Source organism: Clarias gariepinus, chromosome 5 (genome assembly GCF_024256425.1).
Source record: "Clarias gariepinus isolate MV-2021 ecotype Netherlands chromosome 5, CGAR_prim_01v2, whole genome shotgun sequence".
Lineage (NCBI taxonomy): Eukaryota > Metazoa > Chordata > Actinopteri > Siluriformes > Clariidae > Clarias > Clarias gariepinus.
Window position 1 is genome coordinate 8,685,151 of NC_071104.1, and position 26,897 is coordinate 8,712,047.

Consider the following 26,897-nt stretch of genomic DNA (forward strand, 5'->3'; position numbering starts at 1 on the left):
CAAAGTAGCCAATAGGGGGCAGAATTGGTACAGGAGTTTGTGTCTTCTTTGTTATTCTTTTAATGGTCTTTTCAGTATGCTCTTCTACCAGTTGTGTACAAAAAAGTGTGGAGGGGATGATTTTGATTGGTCAGTAGGATCAGGAAAGGGGACAAGTGTTGACTTTGAGTTGAGCTGAACTTCAGGTGCATGAGCTGACTGTAGGATTTCTTTTCTGTGTAAAAGATGAAGATTGATATCCATAACCATATTTTACCCAAGGAATGGCCTGATCTAAAACAGGTAGGGAAGAACAGAGCTCTAGTAATGGATTATAAATTAAGCAGTTTTGTAATGCTAATGAATCTGTATCAAATCCCATTTTTGTGCAAAACCTTTGTGGACACACGAGCTTTGGTGGAAAAACCTCCAGCAGTTACACTGTGCTCGAAGCCTATGCATTCTCATTATTTTGTGCCTTCATATACATTCTCATAATTTATAAAATCATCGGTGTTAACAGTGAGCTCTTAAACAGAAAACTTGCTTTTGAAATCTGCTCTAGTGAAAGATTAATCAGTCAGGACTTTGATCTTTCCCACTAATTTGTGTCAACAGAACATAGTAAAGGTAATCATTTCTCATGTTCATATGCTGCCGCAACCTTCATGTCAGGTTTTAGGATAGTTTGTAGTATATGACATTTCATATAAAAAGTTCTTTGAAGTTTTAAGTAACATAAACTGCTAATTTTTTATATATACAGTAATAATGTTGTATATGGTTATTATTATAAGTGGCAGACTTTTGGTTCCTTGTAACCTTTCCAGCTAAACCTATCATTTTTATATTACAGTATACTGTATAGTACCTAAACTTTAGTACTAAACATCTGACAAGTTACATTAAAATTCATATATGGACGAGCGTAGTTGGCCAAACCTACATTGACATTGTATTCAAATACATAAACTTCAATATGGAGTTGGTCCCCCTCTTGCAGCTGTAACGGCTTCCACTCGTCTTGGAAGGCTGTCCACAAGATGTTGGAGTGTTTCTGTGGGAATTCGTGCCCATTTAATCTGTAGAGCATTTATGAGGTCAGGCACTGTTGTTGGACGAGAAGGCCTGGTTCACAATCTCCATCCCAGTTCATCCCAAAGATGCTGGATGGCGTTGAGGTCAGGGCTCTGTGTTAGGGCCAGTTGAGTTCTTCCACACAAACTCATCATATAATGTCTTTATAGTCCTCGCTTTGTGCACTGGTGCCAGTAAAGTGGCATGGTCCAGGGTGTCTTGGTTTGCTGAAGCAATGAGATTGCCCTTTACATTGTTCCGCCCAAGTCATGTTAGCGCCAGACTTGGCATCAAGCCTCAATTCCCAGAATGCCTTGCAGCTTACAAACATGGCCACCACAGAGTATAATTCCCAGCACTGTCCCAATTAACAATTATAAACACTTGTCACCAAATTCTTCTTATTCTTCTTATTTTTCACACTGTTTTTTTATTACTGGTTTTCACAAGGTTGGATTTACACTATTTATCTTCCTTGACTGATTTTCTTCCTGTTTCTCACCCTGCTTTAATTTATTTTTTTATTATTATTATTTTGTAAACCTCACCTGTCCCCATCGCCTGATATTTTCACATTGAGTTCCTGAAATGCCTGTAAACCATGACCATTTATCCTGTGTAGAGTTGCGCAGGGCTCGGAGCCTATCCCAGGCAAATTAGCGCACAAACACACTATAGGCAATTTGGATACGCCACTGCATGTCTTTGAACTGTGAGAGGAAAAAACGGAGCACCCAAAGGAAACGCACCAAACACAGCAAGAACAAGCAAACTTTATGCACGCAGACTGAGGCGAGATTCTGACCCAAACCCTGGGGATGCGAGGAGACAGAGTTACTTCAACCACAACACCAACATGCCACCAAATTAAAATAAATAATGTATTTCATATACTAATCAAATCTGAGGTTTTACCTAAGAATCATTTTAATTAGTCAAAGGGGTCACAATCCAAAAGATAGAGGTGTACAAATGTATAAACTAATAAATTATATATACTCGCTCACTCATCGCCTTATGTCCTATATTTTCCAGAGATATGGATATGATGGGTTTGTCCAGCTCCACCACCACTGTAAGGTAAGCAAGAGTAACACAACCCTTACACACCCATAGTACATTTATTGGTCATATAGCAGCACTGATTTTAAAATATCCAATACTGTTCATTATACAGGACATAAACTTGGAGATCTACTGTAAGTGTGTGTGCAGGTTAGAAAGAGGGGGAAATGTAATTAATTATTCATTTTAAAAAGGACAGATTTTTAATACTCTTGCGGAACCTAATTGATTTTCTGAACTGGATGAACATTTGTCATTTTTACGATGTTCAGTAGAAAGAAAAATGAGCTGCGCACTTTAAAGAGAAATACAGAGCGAGAGAGAGAGATGTACACACATTACAGAAAAATAAAAAAAATATTTTTATAGAAAATGTATTTTTATCAATATATCATTGATATATATATGTTAATAAAGTTATAATATTATTGATATAATATTAAAATAATATGCATCATACTATTTTTTCTTTTCCTGAAGTGTATATGTATCCAGAATTCCACTTTTTTGTTATCTGGACTGTGTTTAAATGCAATGCAAATGAGCATGCACTGCAGTCATGTGGTACGTCTACAGTATATCAACAAAGCAGCAGCACAGCTTCCTCTGCACCACAATGCAGTAAAATGCTCGAACACTCAGGATGAAGGTAGGGTAGTCTCACTGTGGAGCTGGACTGTGTGCGTATGTTGGCTTGTGTTGACTACGACCCCTGTGTAGAATGAGTAGGCAGCACAGGAAGAACAGGATACCACATAGGACATGGAGACAGATGATGGCAGAAGTTAAGATTAATGTGACAGCATGATTACCACAGCGCTCAGGAAGCTCAGGTCCTTCAGGGTCACATCATTTGAGAGTACACATTTATGCTGCTTATTTTCAAGTCTCACCTTAATTTATTGGTAATGATTTTGGTGCATTCTGGTTGTTTCAGGTTTAGTATAAAGGACACATCATTAAAACATAGCTTGGACTTTATTTAAGAAAGACCAAAATCTCTGTAAAATCTATTATTATTATTATTATTATTATTATTATTATTTAACCATTGCCTTCTATTTAGTTACTGATATCTTGAGAAGACGTTAAGGAACTTTATGGTTGCAGCTGCTCTCTGGTGGCTGGAAGTGCGAAAAGCAGCTTTATAATTACAATTCAACAAAAAAAAAATTTTTTTTCTTCTTCTTTGAGCTATAAGTTATGGGCAACCCGTCCTTATAACGTATGACAATGGCATATAGTGTAATTAGGTTGTGACATCATCCATCCAAAATACAATATTTGTAGATCTAGTGTTATTTTGAAAGTGAGATTTACTCCGATAAAATTACACTAGCATAACGTTTAATGAATGATCCAAACACTATGTTGATTATCATTGTTTATCTGCTTAGCTATGGACAAAAAAACCCTACCATAAAAGGTATGAGCTTTTCAGCTAAGATATACACTGGCCGATCAAACTTCAACTTTAAGATTTCATTTGACAAAACTCCACAGATGTGATAACATGTACATTCTGGTCGTCAGCTGACTTCATTTTATTGCCGCATAACATTACTGAGTCTAGACCTGAGCAACTGAAGCAACCCCAGATCATAACACTGCCTCCAGAGGTTTGTACAGTGGACACTATGCATGATGGTGCATCGCTTCATGTGCTTCCCTTCTTACCGTGACACGCCCATCACTTTGGAAGAGGCTCAATCTGAACTCATTAGACTACATGATCTTTTTCCATTGCCCCAAAGTCTAATCTTTATTCTCCCTCGCAAACTGAAGCCTTTATTCTGATTAGTCTCACTAACAAGTGGTTTTCTTATGGCCACACAGCTGTTTAGTCCCAATGCTCTAAATTTTACCAATAAACATAGCCGTGATTTCTTCTGTCGGTTTTTCCCATCCATCTTTATTAAGTGTTTAAGTGATCTCCATTCATGTTATAATTTTAACCACATTTATTTTATTAAGTGGCGGCACGGTGGTGTAGTGATTAGCACTGTCGCCTTGCACCTCCAGGGTCTGGGTTCGATTCCCGGCCAGCCTTGATTCACATCTCTGTGTGCATGGAGTTTGTATGTTCTCACCGTGCTTGGTGGGTTTCCTCCCACAGTCCAAAGACACGTAGGTTAGGTTAATTGGTGTTCTCAAAAATTGCCTGTAGTGTGTGAATGAGTGTGCGTATGTGTGTGTGCCCTGCGATGGATTGGCAACCTGTCCAGGGTGTACCCCGCCTTGTGCCCTAAGTCTCCTGGGATAGGCTTCAGGACACCCATGACCCTGAATACAGCATAAAGTGGTATAGTAGATAAGTGACTGAGTTTATTTCATAAAGTTGAATATTCAGTCCTTACAGGTTTTAATAATGTGATGAACAGCTCCTAAAACAATTTCATTCATTTCAAATCTCCTTAATTGATTTCCATACTTGATGTAGACTAATTGCTTTTTGATGGGGCAATGTATAATTAAATGTTGTTTTGAATATGTATTTCAAGTAATCCCAAAACGTGCTGTAAAACCAAAACAAGCTGCTGTAATATCAGTGATGTTCAAACATATAAAATGTTGTCACATTTACGATGGTACAACCTTTAAACCAAAAATTCCTGCAGGGTTGATATTCAAAATCCTTCCTCTACCTGATGGTTGTAGATTTAATTCTGTGTATCCATGTGTTCCCAGGGAGAAGCCAAAATGATGAAGGATGGGAAAGTGTTCCGTGTAATTCAGGAGAACTGCTGGGATGCTGAGGCTCGCATACGGGACATGGATAAGCACGGTAAAGCTGCCCTTCTGAATTTTTTTTCCTCCAAAATGAGTGCTATTTGTGCCATTTAGATAAACTATCACTTAACATTGGACAACTGTATTGCTGTATTTAGGTGTCACGGTGCAGGCCCTGTCGACTGTCCCTGTAATGTTCAACTACTGGGTGAATAATATCTAAAATTATGCTTTAAATGAATCAAAACTTCTAATCATATTTAAGTTAAACACAGGTCATTCCATAAAGTAGACATCTAGCACACGTTTATTTCTGTAAGGCATAAGAAGTTCATTTTACATTATTTTGGACAAGAAGATGGGAGTCAGAGTTACTGTATGTACTGTATAAAGAAATTACTTAAACCTTGGCTTGTCCTAGTACATTTTAACACATGCTTCTGCACTTCCTCTTATCAAAGCAACTAAAGTTTTTGGATCATAAGTTATAAGCCTACTACATGAACAGAAAAAAATAAATCAAGCTGGTAATATGGACGGATAAATCATTTGAAAACCATAAGTAAGCATTTATTAGAACATATGATCTGCGATATGTTTTTCCATATTATGACTGCTTACTTGATCTAAGCTAAATTCAGAGAAAATGTCATGTCCATAGATTACGGACGGTCTATCAGAATTGTATCCATGTATCCTCCTGTCCATTTGAAAAGGCTAAACCTCAGGACACACTGGACCTTTGTGGTATCCTTAATGAAGACCTGGCAGCCACCGTGAACCGATACCCGAAACGATTCGTAGGCCTCGGCACTCTTCCCATGCAGGCGCCTGAGCTGGCTGTACAGGAAATGCGGCGCTGCGTGCAGGAACTGGGATTCCCAGGGGTGCAAATTGGTTCACATATCAACACCTGGGACCTCAATGCTTCTGAGCTGTACCCTGTTTACGCTGTGAGTAGCTACAAAATATTAGATCATTAACATTTCTTAATATTTTGTGCTTTGTCCTTTGCGGTAATGCTACATCCATGTCATCCATCTATCCATTTATTATCAATACTAGTGTGTTATCTGGTGTAAGGCTTGGTGGAGAGGGGGAATTGGGGGAAGGGGGGTTGTAGCTTGTCCTAGGAAACTCCAGGCACAAAGCAGGATTCACCCTTGATGGGGTGTCGTCCCATTGCAGGGCACCAGCAAATCATACTCGCATACCCAATCATACACTACAGTGCATATATCTGGAACCAACAAGAAAAGGTTCAGGCTCCATCAATTAATTATAAGTTTGTTTAGAAGATTGTACAAAACTTTTTTTTTTCTAAAATAAAAATCTATGATTGTGTGCTTAGGGGAAATATACCATACACAAAGCAACACAAAGCAAAATGATTAGATTCAAAGCCAGCACAGGATGCAAATCCAGGAACAAGATGTGAGTGTGTTGGTACTTGATCTTGTATTGATCTTACTCTTTGAGTTCAGTCTATTGCATTCCTTGTTGGCATATATCTGATTAAAATATAAACGAAAGATTCCTACCAAAACCATGTTTGTGTGGAGGTGGGTGAGAGTGGGTAGGTACTGTACTGTACAATCAATCAGTCACTGTGCTAGGAGACTAAGGGCACGCGGTGAGGTACACCCTGGACAGGGTGCCAATCAATTAAAGGGCATGCCAGTTAGTCTAATCTGCATGTATTTTAGACTTGTGGGAGGAACTTGGAGTCCCCAGAGGAAACCCACCAAGCACTGGTAGAACAGGCAAACTCCATGCACACATTGCAGGAATCAAACCCGGACCCTGGAGGTGCAAGACGACAGTGCTAACCACTAAGCCACCGTGCCTGGGAACTGTACACCTATTGAGTATTATACACCCATTGCACATGTAATTGGAACATCTGGTCCCCCCCTCGGGAGTATCTTCCGTGTCAGCCCTGCACTGGATTCAGAATATTAGGAATACCCTCGAAATAAGGATGACAAGCCAACGGCCAGCAGGTTTTTGCTATGTGGGACAGAAATGCAATACCTAGGGGACAAAAAAGTTAAACAAGCAAAACCGTGATAGATTGAAGACTTGAATCCTAGACCATGGAGCTGTAAAATCAGGAAATACTTTAGCTTTTGTGCCATTATTAATACAAAATGATTGGCAAATGATACCTTGCGGCATAGAGTATATTATACTGCAGTAAGTTTGTGTCTGTTGGAATCCTTTTTATAAGATGTTGTTACAAAAACAAGTTTATTACAGTGCTTGACATGCATATGGATTAACGCAGAGTGTTTCTGACCCCCTAGGCTGCTGAGGAACTTAACTGTGCTTTATTTGTGCATCCATGGGATATGCAGACAGATGGAAGAATGGCCAAATACTGGCTGCCATGGCTAGTTGGTGAGGAATTTATGAATAAATGTCTTTTACACAATTTTAAGGTAATCAAGCATGTTAACAAATTATTCATTATATTTAAAAAATGTTATAGCTGCACAAACGCAGTAAGTTAACTAAATGAGACAAATGAATGTAACTAAAATAAATAAGGACCAGATCCCAGTTTTCCACACATGTAAACTCGTGAATTCAGTGCAAAATTTGACCAAAAATTTGAACTTATTTCATTAGCCTAATATTTGTTATTTGCTCAAAACTTTTTTTTTCCAGCTTAAGATATATTTTTTAAAGTAGCCCAGTTATCAGAATCGCCCAATCTGGCAACACTGCTTGCTCAAGTTTGCACAAACTAACAAGTTAAATTTTGATTAGCTGCTTCTTGAACAGAACCTCAATGATTAATTATTATTTTGATTATCATGCAAAACAAACATGGTCAGTTAACACAATTTTTATTGGTTGCATCCTTAACAGCAGGAAATAAATTAACAATTAATCATTAACATCCTTACTTACATTAAGGTTGTAGAATCAGAAGATTATTGATTTGGCAAATGATTTTCCAAGATGTGAGAAATTATCCCTTAGTGGTCATTTTTTTATATATATAATTAAGCATGATAGTTCAAGCTAATGGAAATGCCCTCACTTCTCTACAGGTATGCCCTCAGAAACCACAATGGCTATTTGCTCCGTGATCTTTGGGGGTATTTTTGAAAGATTCCCAAAGCTAAAGGTCTGCTTTGCTCATGGAGGTTGGTTATAAAACATCCAAATGTTCAGGTCTAATTGTGATATTTAATGAAATTTGCTTATCTATGATTAATGCCATATCATTTCTTTAAGGCGGTGCCTTTCCTTATACTATTGGGCGAATCGAGCACGGATTTAATGTCCGGCCAGACTTGTGTGCTACAGACAATAAGATCAATCCGCGTAAATACTTAGGATCATTTTACACTGACTCTCTGGTGCATGACCCTCTCGCTCTCAAGTTACTCATTGATGTCATCGGGAAGGTAGGCTTTTCTTTACATCAACTATATACTTACAATCTAGTACTACTGTAAATACTATAAACTTATTTTAGGTACTCTGTTGGATTACTTAATTAAAAAAAATTTATTGCCACTATATCAAGACAATACACATCAAAATGCAGTCAAGGCGATAATTAGTGATTAATAAGCCAGTTACAGTATATGTATAGTGATGTATATGGTACAAGCACCATGTGGGGTATTGAGTGTGGTAATACAGCATTCAAGTGTGTTCAAAAATGCCTAGTTAAATGCTCTTCTGTTCCAGGATAAGGTGATGTTAGGGACAGATTACCCATTCCCTCTTGGAGAACTTGAGCCGGGAACGTTGATAGAGTCAATGCGTGAATTTGACGGCATATTAAAGGTACCAGGTCCCTAAATCCTGATGTGTAAATCCTTAATTACTGTAACACTTCAATGCTGATAAGAACATTAGTGCACATCTACCCAATTTGTAACACTGCTGTAGCTGGAGTTGTGTATTTCTTTTTTTTTTTTTCACTTATTTGCAGGATAAACTCCTGGCAGGAAATGCTCTAGAATTTTTGGGTCTCGAGAGGAAACTGTTTGAGTGACGTGCTGAGAATTCAGTTAATACCTCTGGACTGGACTGGTGGCAGAACATACATTTCTTACACAAGTTCAGCAAGAAGACATTCTCAAATAAAATCTATTTTTTGCAGTTTTCAGTGTTGTGATTGGATCGTTCACTCATCATCAGTTTCTCATCATTGAAGAATATACTCTATACAATACAGGGTATACTGTTAACCAGCTGCAAAATATGTGATTAAAGTTACAGCCTTCAGTATCACTGAACCGACCTTTCAAATGTCTCAACACTAACCGTTATCAACAACTACACACATGTTTATGTGAAGTAAAAACATCTGTCCATACGGTCATTGATGTATAAACTGTGTATACAAAAGGATTAATGTATAAACTGTGATTTGCCCTGAAGCTGGAGCTAATGTCCATACAATGTTGTTATAGAAAATGAATCAATTCTAATCAGAATCAAGAACTGCATTGTGGTATTACTTAGCATCATGAACATTCGAGCTTTATGTTTGTGCATAGTGAAATATGGCTACTTTCAAATAAAACAAGTAGTGAAGACTGGAACAGATGAGCAGGGAGGAATTTAGCTCTAATGTATTGTATGGGTTGGAAATATTCAGTTCGGTCATTTTTAATGTTGTAAAGCTTATATAACATCAAAGATTTGACCTACATCACATTAGATGTTCATTTAAATGGCTATTTGGCACACCAAACAATATACAGGATACAACCCAAACTACAGTACATGCTATCATTAGAAGTAGAAAATGCTCCATATTGAAAGTAGAAGCTTGGAAAAGCATTTTTTTATTTAGACAACAACAACAACAACAACATGTTAGATTGTTAGATTTCTTACAGTGACTATATAGTTCTTTGTTTTGTGAAGAAAATATACATCAAAAGAGAAACATGAAGGCCTTTTTAAAAAATATACAGTGTTTTTTTTTTTATGTTTTTGTGATTTTTATTGCAGCCTGAATGCACAGATAGTTGTTTTGGGTTTTATTATCAAAATTCCAAGTTGAATTGACTGCAGAATACAACATTAAAGATTGAATAAATCCTGCAATCTACCGTACTTATAACTCAGAAAAGGTTAAGACAGTTTCCCAAAGTTACATTTAAAAAGTGTTCTTGTGCATTGACTTTGAAAATCATAAATGAATAAGAAAGTTCATATTTGCAGCGCCATAACTTATGAATGCTTTAAAGGTAAAGTTCTAAAGGTGAGTGATTACACTTTTAAAAAATGCTGTGTTGTTTCTGTAAACACATTGTTGGGTTGTTTATGCTGGGTCAAAATTCTGGGTTATTTCGGGTACTTTAATCACATGAGTAATGCTGGGTCAAATGAAATGTAGTGAGTCATTTACAAATGAACACCTGGTTGGGTTATTTCGACCCAAAAACTGGTTTATTCTTTATTCTCTGGTTTCTCCAGCCTGCAAAATGTTAGAAATATTACTGTTACTGTGCCACAAAGTGTAGTTTTAAGAGTTGTTTAAGTGAGAATGTATGTGTGTACAGCTCAAAACCTCCATCGGTTATTAAAGAGGGTGTCTATTTAAAAAATAGCCCCAACGATTTCTAAATAATTTGTACTTATTTTTTAGTAAGTTGTGGTAGGAGCGAGCATATTTTATTGTTTAAATTAAAAGCTTTTATACTGTATGGCAGTGTGGGTTTAATATTTTTTTTTCTCATTCTGTTTTTTGTTATTCAAAAAATGAGAATGTGTCATCATTAAGTCATAGTTTAAAACAAGCTTTTTCTTCATCTTTATAAAATATTTATTATAAGTTGTAAATTCATCACTTAAATATTGTATTCATCCAGGGTTTGTTGAGAATTTGAAAAGGGATGACTGTTTTGTATCAAATCCAGACGGGCGCCGTATCCTGTTATTCCTCACACGTTAAATAGTGATGTAAATTAGTCAGAAATATACACTAAATTCATGTTCACGTTATGTATTTCTGTGTATTGACAAGAGAAGAAATATTTCGCATTAAATACATATGTAGCTGTACGTTCAACAAAAATAACAAAAATGCTTGACGTAAAAGTTAGTTATATTGCAACACTAAGTGATGGTGTGTAATCCACAAGTGGGGTCCAACATGATGGGAATGATATCTGCAAAATATTGAGATGACTGGAGCATTGTTCCATGTTTTGTGCCTTGGGGATGAGACAAGAGGAACCTGACAGACCTTTCCCATTGTTGGAGGCAATGCTGTTGATACAGACTATTCGGTGGAGGCCGTTGACGTTTGTTTTAAAGGTTTTTTTTTATTTTTATCTTTGATGTTAACTACACAAAGCAGTGTCTTCTCACCTGGGAGTTTCTCAAGCATCAGTAGATCAGATAGATGGACACTGGATGGAGTACTGATCTGTTAGAAAAAAAATCTAATGGAATGTGTCAACTCAGCAAGAGTGTCAATTTTAGCCACTGGTAGTGTCAGATGAACAACCCAGAATTTTTGGTTAAATGCTTAAACCCAACACTTGGGTCAAACCAACCCAGCGTGTGTTCTGTCCAATAGTTTAACCCAGCAGTTTTTAGAGTGTAATAAAGAGAGATGACATAATATGGGTTAATCCTTGTAAAAAAAAATATATATATATATATATATCACCATGTCTGAATATGTCAGAGAATTTGGCCAAACTGGACATTTCACATTGCGATTTCTGACACTTTCCAGTATCAGATCTCTTGTTTATTGGTTTCATGTCATTAAACAATAAACTTACATATATTTCTGCTCAAGATATTAACGGCAGAGAACAACGTTGCTGAGAAGGCTATTAGCACACCAAAGAAAACTATTAAACACTGGATGTCTTCTATTAGCAGATCAATGACAAGTTGTTAAAGATGTGATAATGAAAACTGTCTGTGAGTTGGAAAGGTGATGACAGGAATGCTTTAGCACAGTAAAAATAGGAAAGACAATTAAAGGCTAATGTTTACCGATACTTAAATTATGATTCTCTAATAGCAGTCGGGTACAGTTTTTCTCAATCTTTTTATAGCCAGTGACGCCTTTAACAGTAAAATAATTCCACTGACTATATTATAAACACTGTATACAACTTTATACTTTCTGAATTAATAAAGCACATTAGATCTGAGTAGTAAAACAAAAAGGAGAGAGAGAGAGAGAGAGAGAGAAAGATGTGTGTCTGTGTGTAATGTAAAAAGCACACAGTTCAATCATTCACTCACTCATCGTCTACACCACTTAATTCTGTATACAAGGTGCCTAAGACCTGGAGTGTTAGGGCACGAGTCACACACACATACTCAGGTTCTCCACAGACCTGACGCTGGAATCGAACCCAGAACCCGGACGAAACCCAGCATGCATGGAGTGAACATGCAAACTCTACACACACAGATTCCTGAGGAGGTATTCACTAACAAACATGTCGCCATCATCACACCATCATTATAAATGTTAGTATAAAAGTTGCATACCGTTTGTGGAATGGGTCAGCGCCTGTTAGACAAAAAAGGTTTGAGAACCTTCGCTCTAGTGATTGATTATGATTATAAACTATACAATATACACTGGAGCATACTCTTTATTTTATAAGCAGTCATGCACAGTATAATTGTGGGAGCAAATTAATAAACAGTTACTATTAAATAATTATAAACTATATTATTATACCCTTATATAAAATAAGGTTATTTTTGAGGGATTGAGTGTGTGCCACGTGATCTTCTTTCCCCAGTCATAAAAATTACAATTTCATTTTATTGAAAAAAATATTGTATAACATGCGAGATTTAGGTGTAAAAAAAAGAAAATATGAGGTGTAAGTATTTGTAAATAAATAATAACAATAGACAGAATAAACAAAGAAAGAAAGAAAGAGAAAATAAACTACCAAATTGTGGAGAGAAATGCTAATATGTACAAGTCACATGACCTGGCCCGCGCATATAAATGTCACGTGACCTGCTTGGGACCCCCCCTCTTTCGTTTCCGGATGACGTATAAGCGTAAGCGTCGACGCGCTGCTCTGCTTTGCGTGGTGACGTCGACGCGTTGTGTACGACTGTTGTTGTTGGAGAGCAATGGCGGCGCACCGGGAATCATCTAGCAATTGGTTTTTCTCCCGGGAGCAGCTCGAGGCGACGCCGTCGCGCCGGTGCGGAGTTGAGCCCGACAGAGAGCTCTCCTACCGGCAGCAAGCCGCAAATCTCATCCAGGACATGGGGCAGAGGCTTAACGTGTATCCTGACGTGTAACCGGCTAGGCTAGCTAACCTGTTAGCTTTAGTACAGACAGGTGGCTCAGGCTAATGGCGTTTTCTCTCTTCCTAGGCCTTGTTTTCTCCAGCAGGCTAGCTTAATAATAATAATAATAATACACGGTGTTAACTCCACCTCACTGACACGATAAAGCCAAAAGAGCTCTCTTTTTGTGTGTTGGTTTGTTGGTTGGTTAACTGTCCAGTCTGCTTGTCTGCATAATATCTCAATTATTTTCCAAGATAAAAAATGGTCATGAAAACAAGTCAGAGTGTGAAAGGCAGCTGTGGTTTATTTCCTCCTTCTTACTTTCCTTGTCCTGGTTATATGTAAAGCCCAGATTCACACCTTACACCATTTCTGCATGTCTCTGCACGTGTAACATCAACTTCACCATATAGAGTGGGAAACCTGTATTTCCTGGTAACATCATTAGGTTCTCCAAATTCCTGCTCCGTCCACGTGTCGTCTAGACGCCGTCTGTCTGTCTGTCTGGGGTTGCCTGAGGACACGAATAAGATCCACCAGCTTAACTCGTGTGTCGCAACTTGATACTCGGTGTGAGAGTTTCCATAACATTCTGTGTGTACAACCCAATTCGTCTGATGTCTTTTCCTTAATTCCTATCCCAGCTCGCAACTGACGATAAATACAGCAATTGTTTACATGCACAGGTTTTATATGTACCACTCGTTCACCAAGTTCCACAGAAACGTAAGTGTCTTGTGTTTAATGCAACCCTGCGTTCACACTAGCAAGCGACCGCTCTTATATTTATCCATCTTTTTTTGCGTGTGCACAACATTTACGTTTCTCATTACATTGTAAATAGGGCGCTTACAAAAATAGAAATTTTTGTGAACACCTGACCATCTCGCTCATGCTTGGATGGTCCTTTCTTCCACACGTGGAGGGTTTTGTGAAGGTTTTCCACTAGATTTTTGGAAAGCCTGATGTTAATGCTGAAGTTTTTTTGGCCTGTTTGTTCTAGTGTGAAGTACAAGACTCCAGTTTTGTGGTAACGGTCAGGTGTCCGTATACTTTTGATCAGTGTGTGAATTAAACACCTTGTCAGTCTAATTATTTCATTCATTAAAATCTGTTTGCATTAAATGCATTATGCAGCTGTTACAGTCGCATCAACAGTATGAGAGACCTATTGAACCTAACCCGCTGAACTGGGACTTTTGATTGTGCAGAAGAAGCGAACAGTTATGGGAGTTTAAACTAGTTTTATTCCTCTATAATCCCCTGCTACATTTAATGCGCTTACCCCAGTGTTTCACTAGTGCTTGGATACCATCAAGGTGGAAAATTACCTCAGTATTGCGGAAGTCATTATCAGACCGCCTGCTTCATGTGTAAAACGCTGGTCTGCCAAACATAATGGCCCAAATATGTAGAAATGGCATGAAGCGAGGTCAGGACTGTATGGGGGATGTGGCGATAACTTCCAGCCGAGTTATGCAAGTTATGTTGGTGAATGATTTTGTGTACAGTTCCCACAGACAGATCCGTCTCTTCTGCAAGTTGGCAACAAGTTATCTGTCGATTTTTAAGGATCAGGTATGCCACTTGCTGAATGTTCACGGGAACAACTGCAGTGGCTCAGAGCCACCTTGCTAAAGAAACAAGTTGTCGCTTTCTGGTGTGAACGCAGCTTAATTGATTCCAACATATTCGGTGTAAATAATCCAAACTACAATATTATTGAGAAAGCTTGATTAAAAGTAGTCCATGTCGTCTTTGGTAGATTTGGCATTCCTGTCTGTTCTAATGTTTTGTTTTTTATCTTTCCATCTCATCACAAGATCATCTCTCCCACCACGCTATTCTTGGCAGCAAAAGTCGAGGAGCAGCCGCGAAAGCTTGAACACGTCATTAAAGTGGCTCACGCCTGTTTAAACCCTCAAGAGGCTCCATTAGATACAAAAAGTAATGTAAGTCTGGGTACTTCTCTGTATTCTTTCATTTTGAGACATTTTGTCATTTCCTATCTCCGCTCTCAAATAAACTCAGTTTGTGTGATGCTGGCTCTTACGGCCAAATCAAAACACCAATGACCTCTCAGGAAATCGAGGTCTAACTAAATAGGTATCCGTAATAAGTTTCCAGAGAGCATAACTCAGCAGCCACGACTGCCAATCCCCCTGAGCAGAGTGGTGGCTGATACTGTGGGTTAAAGGTTGTGAGGAAAGACACATTACAGGCATTATGTAATGATTGTCTATTGAACTTCAGGCGTACCTCCAGCAAGCTCAAGAGCTGGTGATACTTGAAACCATAGTGCTGCAGACTTTAGGTAAGTGGAAGCCTGTGTAAGGATGAATGAAGTATGTTGAAAATAACCGTTGCCATCAAACCAGCGACAGCTACATTATGCTTTAAACCCTGGACTTGCATAGTGACTGGTTTTACCCCTCAATTTAGTAAACATGCCATTTTATTATAATCATGGGTATATGGTCATTTTTATATACAGTCAAGTGTAAGAGTTAGTGTCCCCTTTCTAAATAAGATGTTTTCGAAGCAGATCCTAATATTAGGCAAGTACAACCTCAGACGAACAACATGTAAGAGTATTTCTTCATGCTATTAACTATTTAATTAAAAAAATGAAACCAAGAAGATGAAAAGAAAAATATGCGAGCAATACCAATACTGCCAGGTGCTGCTACTTATCCATTGGATAATTGATCATCAGCAGCTGAGCGGACCTCTATAAAAGCAGAAGTTTTGGCAATCTGCTGGTCTGGAGCATTCCGCTGTGTGTTAACAATGTCTTAATGTTCTACTGTACAGTCAGAAAGATTATTCACAAGTGGAAAGCATTCAAGACATTCCATCTTCTCAATAGTGGACGTCCCAGGCACATTCACCTTCAAGATCATACAATGCTCAAAGAAATACGAAAGGACATTTCTCACCCTACAGTCATCACTGAGAATGTTAAATATTAAAGACCATGATGGCGCAATGAGAAGAAGACTGAACGATGCAGTATGTTTGGAAAGGGTTGCCAAGAGAAACCAGTCTTTAAAAAATAAAATTGGTACAATTGAGGCTAACAAATCTGCATCTGAACAACCCACAAGGCTTCTGAAACAATGTCTTATGGACAGATGAGACCAAAGTGGAGTTATGCCTTAATTGTTGGGAGAAAACCAAACACTTCCCAAAACCAAACAGTCAAAAGGTCAACCATGAACTCTTCTGTATACCAGAGTATTCTCGTAGCAAATGTGAGGCTGTCTGTCTCGCAGTTAAAACTTTTGTAATTGGGTCAGGCAACAGGATAATGATCTAAAGTGCACCAGTAAATCTACATCAGAATGGCTGCAGAAGAAAAGAAAGAGAGCTGTGCATAAGTAAATGTTCAAAAACCTCAAATACCTGAAGCAATGTTGTAAAGAAGAATGGACCAAAATGATGTGAGAGACTGATAGTCAAACAGGAAATTATTGCATTCCTTATTCCTTCAGCTTATTGTTGTTAAATGCTGATCTACAACCTATTGAATCAGGAGTACTTAGTTTTTGCCCACATGTTTCCTTTTTGGAAATAATGGAATGGTGAAAAACACTTGTATGTTTGTGTGAGGTTGTATTTGCCCAATACTGAGGCTCGCTATGATGAGATGATAAAAACTTTTACACATGACTGTATAACCTGTGTAACAGGATAAATGCTAAAGAATGATATGTGAATTTGTTACAGGGTTTATTATTTGTAGATATTAATTATTCTGTAAAGCTATAAGTAGACACGTGCTGATTGTTTTTCCTACTAAACGTCTTATCTAATGGTGCGGTTATTTGGTTAGAATTATAAATGGAGGACCTCGAGTCCTAAGAAGAGACTTTTTGATGAAGAGACTTTTTGATCAGGTTACTTTTTGAAACATGGTTAAATTAAGTTCAAACGACAGTGTCAAATACAATCAGCAGTTTTTCTTGACCAGCATCGTGTTAAGGGCTTCGTTTAGTTGTTGAAGATTATAGCAAAATAAGTCAAACCTGTACCTGAAAATATAAAATAGTTGCAGTTAATCCATGGACGAAGAGGGATCGTGTGCTGCAGGAACTGAAACAGTAGGACTCTGTGAACTACATGTGACGTACACTCTTACAGAGACTAATTCGATTTGAACAGTCCATCACTTTGTGGCACCAGTGTGCATAATAACCGGGCTTACGTACTACCTAGCTGTTTGTAATGTCTGCATTTAAAGTTCCACAACTATGTGTTTTAGTGACTCATGAGATTTTAAAAAAAAAATTTTTTCTTTTACACACCATATTGTGGTTAAGTTAACAACCATGTACAAGCTACCAATAAACACACTGACAAAAATCACGCGGGTGATCCGGTGGCTTCGCTGAAATTACCGCCCCTCAGCAAGAAACGTGGAAGCTCCTTATGGCTTAATGATGGATGGATGGAATGGGATATTAGACCTCAAAATGAGTCTGGGTTAGCTCCGTGGATCTGGCATAGCTTGCTGATCCAATCCGATCTGATCTAAAAATAGTTGAATGGGTTCGGATAGAGATGTATAACTACTGCTAATCAACATTTTCATAAACAAATTACAAAATGATTTTAAACTATGTTTGCTTTTGAATGCGACGATACAACGGCAGGTATTGAACATAACAGGTTGTTTGAACCAACGATCATTAGCACATGTCTAGTTATCAGCTTTGCCCTGTATTATGCTGTCTGTAGGTTGTTTGTTTTTTTTTATTTTTTTGTAAAATGTTTGCATTGAACTGAAGCTGTTTGTGATGCTAATGCACTTTCTTTTGCAGGCTTTGAAATAACTATTGAGCATCCTCATACTGATGTTGTGAAATGTTCCCAACTAGTGCGAGGTAGAGACTTTGTTCCTTAACCCCTTTTTTTAACAGTCTCTACACCTTCCCTATAAACGTAAACCTTCTAGCTCTAAACATACTGACATTGTTTGTGACAAACCATTTTGACTTTTTTGAGCTATATCTAAGCATGAAGTACAGTACAAGAAGAGGTAAACGCCCCCGAACCCCCCCCCCCCTGCCCCGCCCCTGTGTATTGCAGAGAACATTTAGCTCTTGTTAAACTCGCAGCTTCGACGGTTCAAGTGTCTAAGATGATGTCTCCCTCTTCTTTTTTTTCCCCTCCACAGCAAGCAAGGATCTGGCACAGACTTCCTATTTCATGGCTACCAACAGGTTGTTATCCTGAACCTCATTTGTTGCACTGTGACTGCACACTATAGCTTCCTTTACTGCAGGTTCCCCTCAAAGTGTCCAACACCCTCAAATGCGCCGGCGGCTTCTGGGACGCCTCTTCCCTCTCGTTAAGCGGAGGGAAGGTTCCGGGCGGTACCGGCCCCGGTCGCAGTGCGGTGTATTGTACGAGGGATCACTGTTGGCACAGAGGGGTCAAATGCACAATGCGAAGTGTAGTGGTGCTCTTGAACCTCACGTTTGCTTGGTTACAGAAGTGCATTTGTCTAAAAAAAAGACACTTTGGTAGCCTGAATAGCAGCTAAAGATTACACAGATGTAAACATTACATAGAAGGCCTGAAGGTAAGTCCCCAGACCCGTTAAAAAATTTTTTTTACCTTTTTTTTTTGTTTTATTCGTCAGCAGCTTGATAATTTGCCTGATTTGTTTGTTGTTTGTTTGTTGGCCTTTTTATGTTTTATACATGCAATGTTTATTCATGTTTTATGCTTTTTTTTGCCTAATTTAGAAAACCCATTAAGGACCTGGTAAAAGAATCAGAAACAAATATGGTTAGGAATACAAAAAAAATGCATTTAAATTTTTACAATTATACGGGATCAATCGGGTTCGACCAAACCTGCCTGATTCACGTCGTACCACAGGTTTAAAAGGTGTCCAGCTTAAGAGAAAAGGTCCTCAACGGGTTCGTCAGCTTCCTGTGTCGGATGTTTGTGCTTAATTTACCAATCAAGGTCTGCTTTTTCTGTATAATCGATAAAGCTATTAAAAATTATTAATGTTAGTTTGGATTATTCAGGGTTATTTGTATCTGTGTTTAAGGTCGCACAATGTTTGGAACCCGGGACGAGGTCTCAATACTTAATTACTTTACTCCTTGGTCAGCCAAAATAAAAATTAATTAATATATCAAATGGGTTTAAGGTGAGGTTTTGATTGATGCATGTGCTGTATGGATTTTTCTTGTAAGAGGTAATCATTTACATTACATATGGGATTAAAATATAAAATTCTTATAATATTGCAATTTGTCATTACCGCTGCAAAGGGAAAGACTTCATAAATGTACAAGTACCATATTGGACATTAGGACATTAATTAGTTAATTTGCTCAAAGCCTTTTAAAACAAGACATGATTTTTTTTTATTATTATTAAATTGTTCAGAATAAAATAAAGATAAAATGCTTCTCTTTCCAAGCAGTCCAAGTGAGATTTTAGGTATAATAAGCATGAGTATCGTAAATGTAACAGATTTGTGTTCTGTGGGTAGAAAATTCAGGATTGTTAAGGCTCATTAAGTTCAAGTAGGCTTTATTGTCATTACAACCATATACAGTTAGTACACAGTGAAACAAAACAACGTTCCTCCAGGACCAAGGTGCTACATGCAACATACATTTACAACATAAATTAACAGAGACACTAAACTAGCTAACCAAGATGCCTAGTTAACTGGCTAGCAGAGACAGGACAGAAAGACCTAACATAAATTACAACATAAATTAACAAAAACTAACTAGCTAAGTATAACTACAGGTTTTATAGACAACATAAAGTGCACGTGCAAATGATGGTACATATTTGTTTAAAGGCGACCAGTTATGCAAGATTCACTTTTTAGTATTTTTTAAGCCTGTAGATGTTGTTCCAGTCTAAAACGTTCCAAGCTTAAACAAGCAAATTGGCTTTTTCCGATAATGTGACTTCATAAATACCACGCTCCCTTACACTCAGTGTTCAACTCTGAGCCCTGTTCTGCAGTTTTCTGGGCACCATTTAAGAACTACAATATATAAGGCAAGGCTAGCAGATAACTGCTAAAGGCTAACCTTATTCTTCTTTACCTCTTAAAAAGGCTAGGTTACCCTTTTGCCATTAGCAGACAAGTTGTTTAACTTTTATATCGATAATGGATGTTAGTGTAAATCAAAAAACCTAACATACATATTTTTCCCGCCTAACTTACTTTGTCAGAAGTGCACGTGGGGCAAATGCCTGAAAATGGCTGGAAAACGCTTGATAAATATGGATGTTCAGGGGCAGCTCATTTATAGCTACGGACACTGAAACAGTGCGTTTAGAAAAGGAGTGAAGAAGAAAGAAAATCAAGCAGAATGCAGAAGTTGTTAACAGATACATTTTGGAGACCTTTAAGACTTCTGTTAAAAATGTCTCATTAAGAAAAATTAACCTTTAATAAGCCAAATATTTGACCAATTTGGATGATGTAGGCTTCCATGGTCTCTTGCTTATTGTACATCTTTCTGGAAACAAATTTGAGAATTTTAAGGGCTGCAGTTCAATTAGCGATTTATATTTCAGCCTATGGCAACCCGAGTATCATGAGAGGGTGATTTAATTAGTAATTAGTCATTTTTTTACTTTCTAGAGCAATACTGAAGTTTTCAAAACTAAAATAATACACATTACATTAGAACAACAGTCAGTTGGTGTTTTAAGACAAAAATATCAGCTTTTCTGAAACAGTTATGGCAAGAACAATATTGTCAAGAGCATTTGCAAAACTCATCAAGCACCATGATGAAACTGGCTCTCATAAAGACTTTCCCAGGAAAGCAAGACCAAATCTTACAAGTTCATTTAGAGTTCCCAGCCTCAGAAATCACCAACTAACAAACAGCACATCAGATTGGAGAGCATAAGTAGCAGACCTCTAGACATCAACTGTTCCAAAGAAATTATTGCATATTTTGGACGCCTTCAATGTTGTATTACAAAGTAGAAAGAAAAAATTTTAATCAGAAAAGATCATGGAGTTAGAAGGTATGTCCAAACTTTTGACTGGTAGTGTATAGTTGCAAGTCTTTAGCCACTGAATTGAAAGCTTTGTCATCACTTCAATTGACAATTTTTTTTGTGATGGCTTAAAATCTTGGAATTTATATGCAATTTTGCAAGTTTAATAAAATAAAAAGAAACCACTTATTGTTTTTAAATCCTCACTCCACATTGGTGCGATGTCATATTTAATAGGGATACAGATGTATCCGATCCATACAGCTATGATTGTTTTTGTAAATCTGTGTCTCTAGTCCCGGCCTCCTAGGGTGTTTTGAGAGAGCCACTAGTCCCATTTCCAAACATTGATCTCATTTATAAGCACAAGGGTTACCATCCAACTTTTACCATTACTCGGTCCTAGATTTGCAGTTTACGCGGAGCCACGCTACATTAAAATCTACAGAGCAGCAGCACGGTGGCGTAGAGGTTAGCACAGTCACCTTGCATCCCCAGGGTCGAGGGTTCGATTCTCACATTGGGTCTGTGTGCATGGAGTTTGCATGTTCTCCCCATGCTTGGTGGGTTTCCTCCCGGTTCTCCGGTTTCCTCATACAGTCCAAAGACATGTAGGTTAGGCTAGTTGATTTTCTCAAATTGCCCGTAAGGTGTTTGTGAACACCCGCCCTGCGATAGATTACCACTCCATCCAGGGTGTACCCTGCTTTATGCCCCTAAGTCTCCTGGGATAGGCTCCAGGCCTACACAGGATAAAGTGATGTAGACGAGTGCAAGTAAGTGACTATGGAACATAAAGTCAATCTTTGTTCCTTCCTCCTCCCTTTTTTTTTTTTTTTTTTTTGTTATTGTTGTCCAGCTAAATGGATGTTTCTGGAATAGTAGGTGCTTTATACAGGTTCGTTCCGGGAGCATGTCCGTAATTTGTTCTCCGACAAAGTGAGTCTTGTGCACCTCTGCCACGAATATACAATGTAATGCATACCAATTCACTTGACTCAATCTTTGTCAAAACTGCAAAAACCATGTGGCTAAAAACCATACCCCCACGCCTAAGGAAATGAATCTCGCATGTGAAATAAAACAGTGTTTGGAACAGTGTCTGCGCCTTTAAATTGCGAGGGGAATCTCGGACGCCATTTTGTCTCAGAGCTGTTTTCCACTGTCTTGGACTGTGAACTCTGTTTTGTTGGGGACTCCCCAAATTAGGATTTTTCAGGACAACTATATTCTATCCTTGTGCAGCTGGACGTTTTCTTTGAAACCAGTGAGGTCGACTTATTCACCAATCTCTAATTAATTGTAAATATCGGTATCTGGTGCACTGCAGTGTCTATTTTTTATCATTGTACAACACAATAAGCTACTTCCGTTGAACCAGAAGTAGAACTGCGGCAGGTTTGTAATGTTTGCTCATCACCACCTCCTGTTAGTAAGTCCGGGACTACCTGTTCACATATGGACAATACTTTCAGTTTGTCTCGGCTTTATGGTAAATATATGGATGGTAACTAAAACATGCTTATCACCACCTCCTCTTCTAACACATAAACATTTTTGCCCCTTTTTAGGACAATAAATGCATGGCTTTTGGAAAGAAATGAATGTCTATTTTTAATGCTGTTATGTATGCACTTGATTTTTATGTTGCAGAGCCATTGTTTCTTGTACAGCCGTGAAACTGATTAAAACACCAGTAATAGGGTTTGTGTACCAGATAGGGCTGGGTGATGCTTGACATGCCTGACATATTGTTCGTTTTGGGAACGAATAAAAAGATCAACAGAGGCATCTTTTATGAAATTATGAATTTGACTGCTATTATCCAAATGATTATTTCATACTTATTATTATAATTTTTTTTTATTCTGTGCATTTAAAAAACCCAGGCATAATTCTTTGGGTTGTCTTGTGTTAGCATTCTTTTAGGATATCACCCAGCCCCTTATGTCAGATAATCTTAGAATGCAGGGTTTAAAAATCCATGAGATAACTCAGACTTGCTTTCTTCCTGATGTATTCTTTAAAAACTTTAGTTTGATTTAGACAAAGCACCAGTCCATTTCTTAGTTACTATGAGGTGCATTTTTCCATCTGAAGATTACAGCTGTGTAAATGTATAACAAGGCCCCTCTGTGTCTCCTGTTCCTAATGAAGGTCTGCTCTCTGTTTTGCTTGCCTCCTCTTCTCCACACAGCCTCCACCTCACCACGTTCTGCCTGCAGTACAGGCCCACGGTTATTGCTTGCGTGTGTATTCATCTAGCCTGCAAGTGGTCTAACTGGGCGATCCCCGTCTCTACTGACGGCAAACACTGGTGGGAGTATGTGGACGGTTCAGTCACGCTCGAGCTGCTAGACGGTGAGTGGACCAGTTTGACTGCTATCACGTCATGTGAGACGTGTGCATAGAGGTGAACATGTGATTACTCTCGTGTTGCAGAACTGACACATGAGTTTCTTCAGATTTTGGAGAAGACTCCCAGTAAGTTAAAGAGGATTCGAAACTGGAGGGTAATTAATTCTGCGTGTATGCTATTCATTTTATATTCATTTTTTTTTTTTCCAAGTACGACTTGAAAGTACAACTGTGGCTTTTCCCTCAGGCAACACAAGCTGCCAAGAAACCTAAAACAGACGGATCGTCGTCAGAGAGCAGCTCTTTTCCCGGCCCCTCGTTAACGCAGGACCAGTCGATGGTGGACGCCCTTTCTGCAAACGCAGCCTTTTCCAAACCTTCCACGTCGTTTTCCCTTTCGCTGCCGGGCAGCGCCCTTCCACTGGACCATATCGCCAGCGCTGTGCAAGGTGCCTCGTACACTTTCACAGCCCCCGGCGACTGGCCTCAAGACCAATCCCGCGCAGACTCGTACCTTCTCAAACAGCTTCCCCTGCACCCGCACCGGCCCGACCGAAGTGCAGAGTTCACCGCCGTCAAACATGAACACAAGTCCAGCAAACACCAATCTTCCTTGTACCCCCCTCCGCCCACAGCTCAGCCGCAAAAAATGTCGCTGGAAAAGTACAAGGAGAAGCACGCGGCCGAACTGGCAGCACAAAAACGCAGGCAAGAGCAGCAAAGCGCGGAATCTGAGGGCAGAGATTCATACGGGAGCTCTAGCCAGCTCGAGCACCGGAAGCCACAACTGCCTTACAGTCACGGGCAGCACGGCTCAGGCACCAGCAGCACCTCTACCAGCTCTCCGCTAAAGATGAAGCTGCCCTTAACAGGCCAGGAAAAAGTCCAAGCTGAGAAATGCGACAAGGGGAGCTTGCTCAAGCTCCGGCTTCCAGTCCAGGCCGAGAAAAGCGGAGCAAGTAAAGAGGAGCTTAAGATGAAGATTAAGGTTTCCTCAGAGCGCCACAGCTCTTCAGATGAAGGAGCAAGCAAAAGCAAGCATTCCAGTCCGTTAGTGAGCAAAGAAAAGCATCGGCACCACCATAAACACGGGCACTCGAACCCACACTCACACAGCGGCAGCGGCTCCGCCCTCAGAAGCCCGGTGAGCCTCGGCGGAGACGGGGTCGGCGCCGCACAGGGCTCAAGCTCTTCCCGTAAGAGGACGCACACCGAAGGCAGCCATAACCACCACTCGAAAAAGAGCAAAAGCACCAAGCTGGCCGCAGGTAGACTCTCTCCTGTTGATTTGTAGGTTAGTGTGTCTCATCCTGCAGCTGTGATCTTAACCCCTTTTACCCTTCCCCCATCACACAGGAGGTGGTCTCCGGCCGTCTCAACACGCTGGTGAAAGTGGACAAGGAGACAGCGGAGAGCCGTGGCTCTGAGGGCACTCGTTCAACATGTGCCTATGGAATAATGAACTCATGATCTTGTTGAGAAGGCAATCAAGGTTCATCCTTGAGAAAAAATAAAATATAATGTGAGAGCAAAAGTTTAAATATATATATATATCTATACTTCCTGATCATCTTCGCAGTTCGGTTGCGTGCTCCTTTTTCTCCGTGTGTAACTGCTGCTTTGTGTTCCATATTTTCAAGTGTGCGTGCGTGCGCGTGTTTTATGGGGCCATTTTGGTGCAAAGAAGTTTCTCCACAGGATAAAAGAAAGAATGCTGTAAGGCAAAAAGCGTGCAATTTTTTTATTTATTGTTATATATTTTTTTCCCTCCCCACTTTATAATTTAAACGAAACCATGAAACACTGATGATATAGTCCCCACCCCCCATGACCCGACACACGTCCCTGAATCAGTGTGGGTGTGGTTGTTGGAGAGGCGTTAAAGCGAGTGCTTTTTAAGTTGCGTAGTTCTAAACACGCCCCTTTTTTTCATTTCTTTCCATTTTTGCAGCCTCGTACGGATGATGTGCATGTTTCAGCTGTCAAAGGGAAGAATTTAGACCGCTGTTTATAGAGTGGAGATAAATGTACATACGTTTTTGTATGTTTAAAAAAAAAGCTATAATATAAATACTCAGGTTTGGTGCTGCTTGTATTGCTATGTAGTGGAGACGTTCAGGGGTTGCTATAAGAATTAAGGCTGATTCTTTGTGCAGCATTTGAGTGACACGAGAGCCTGTTCTGTGCATGGCCGTCAGAAGAGAGCACAGCGTCGACGCCCTGCTAGGAAATCCACCACTCGCCTGGCGGCGCTGTCCGACTCCGTGCAGTTTATAAGTAATACTAATTATTTTTCGTGACCTCCAACATGAACTTAAGCTCGATGCCAAAGGCTGTGCCTCAAAAAAAAGAGAAAAGAGAGAGAAATAAATGTCAAATAAGGACAAGTATAGTACTATGAAGTTTACATAACCTTTTGCTGTGAAGTGCATTTAAAATCATCTTCTCGGCTTGACTCTGTAGCCTACATGTACAAAGCTGTAAATCAATAATAGGTTTATTTGAATAAGTCATGTTGGATAACAAGTGACCAGGCCTGTTCCATCAGTGTTCACTTTCCTCCATGGATATGTTTTTTTTGGTTGTTGTTTTTTTGTACATGCATTCAGATTGTTCTAAGTGCACCAAGAAATTTGTGAGACGTTTTACGTCAAGACGCAGAAACTCGGACATTTGAGCAAACCAAGTGCAAACCTTTGCGTCTAGATTTTGTTCCCTTCCTTAATTTCATTTAGATCCTAACAATAAATCACATGGTTTCCATCATGTTTAACCTAAGCCTTTGTCTTTGTTTTCAGTGGTAATGTGTGTGTTTACGAGTTGACTCAGTAATTGGCTGGGGGGAAAAAAGGTAGTAATCACAACTTTTATTTTGGTCATTTTGTGAAAAAGCAATATTGTATGATACAATTCAGGCACATCTGTACTATCCATTTATCATTTTAGTATACAAATAATAATTCACATTAGTTTATTAGATAAATGGGGGACTTATTATGCAGACTTCAGGTTTTAGTCAGCATTAGATTTTCACATGGGTCTCCAGTCTGAAGGGGGGGGGGGGATGTGTTCTTTCTCCATATTTTTCTGTTTTCTAATTCAACAAGCAAATCAGATTTGTCATCTCGTATACAAAGAGACTCTCGTCTGACTCCAGTTCTGTGCATCTCTAAGCTTCAGCTCTTAAAAACACCTAATCCAGCCATCTTCAACTCATAGCTGTGTTTTACCATTAGCACAAAATATTAAGATGTATTTGTAAACAAACTGTTTCATACGTAGTAATCTTGGGCATCATATCTTTAGTGCAAATGTTATATTTGTTTATCATGTCTGCATTATTGTGTTATGTACAAAATACTTATTTCCAAACATACCTTAAAAATGAATAAACATTACATAATCCGGTCTCA

The 26,897-nt window shown here is 38.9% G+C and overlaps 2 protein-coding genes across 4 annotated transcripts; both read left to right on the forward strand.

Annotated features, from left to right (window-relative positions):
• The first annotated feature begins 154 nt into the window (after nt 1-154).
• On the forward strand, nt 155-8,983 carry acmsd (aminocarboxymuconate semialdehyde decarboxylase). Its single transcript, XM_053496905.1, has 10 exons — nt 155-282; nt 2,092-2,136; nt 4,810-4,906; nt 5,010-5,059; nt 5,568-5,804; nt 7,158-7,251; nt 7,911-8,006; nt 8,098-8,270; nt 8,560-8,658; nt 8,807-8,983. The coding sequence occupies exons 1-10, from the start codon at nt 226-228 to the stop codon at nt 8,867-8,869; spliced, it is 1,011 nt and encodes a 336-aa protein (XP_053352880.1). The 5' UTR covers nt 155-225; the 3' UTR covers nt 8,870-8,983.
• Nucleotides 8,984-12,924: 3,941 nt separating this feature from the next.
• On the forward strand, nt 12,925-26,262 carry ccnt2a (cyclin T2a). 3 transcript variants are annotated; one of them, XM_053496308.1, is made up of 10 exons: nt 12,925-13,115; nt 13,767-13,848; nt 14,946-15,074; nt 15,376-15,436; nt 17,946-18,008; nt 18,302-18,347; nt 23,324-23,487; nt 23,569-23,639; nt 23,732-24,752; nt 24,841-26,262. In XM_053496308.1, the coding sequence occupies exons 1-10, from the start codon at nt 12,958-12,960 to the stop codon at nt 24,909-24,911; spliced, it is 1,866 nt and encodes a 621-aa protein (XP_053352283.1). In that variant the 5' UTR covers nt 12,925-12,957; the 3' UTR covers nt 24,912-26,262. The 3 variants fall into 3 exon arrangements, 2 of the variants coding, with proteins under 2 accessions (XP_053352283.1, XP_053352284.1); XM_053496309.1 differs by lacking the exon at nt 24,841-26,262 and having other exon boundaries at nt 23,569-23,610; nt 23,732-23,963; XR_008360488.1 differs by lacking the exons at nt 23,569-23,639; nt 23,732-24,752; nt 24,841-26,262 and having other exon boundaries at nt 18,302-18,709; nt 23,324-23,482.
• The last annotated feature ends 635 nt before the right edge of the window (nt 26,263-26,897 follow it).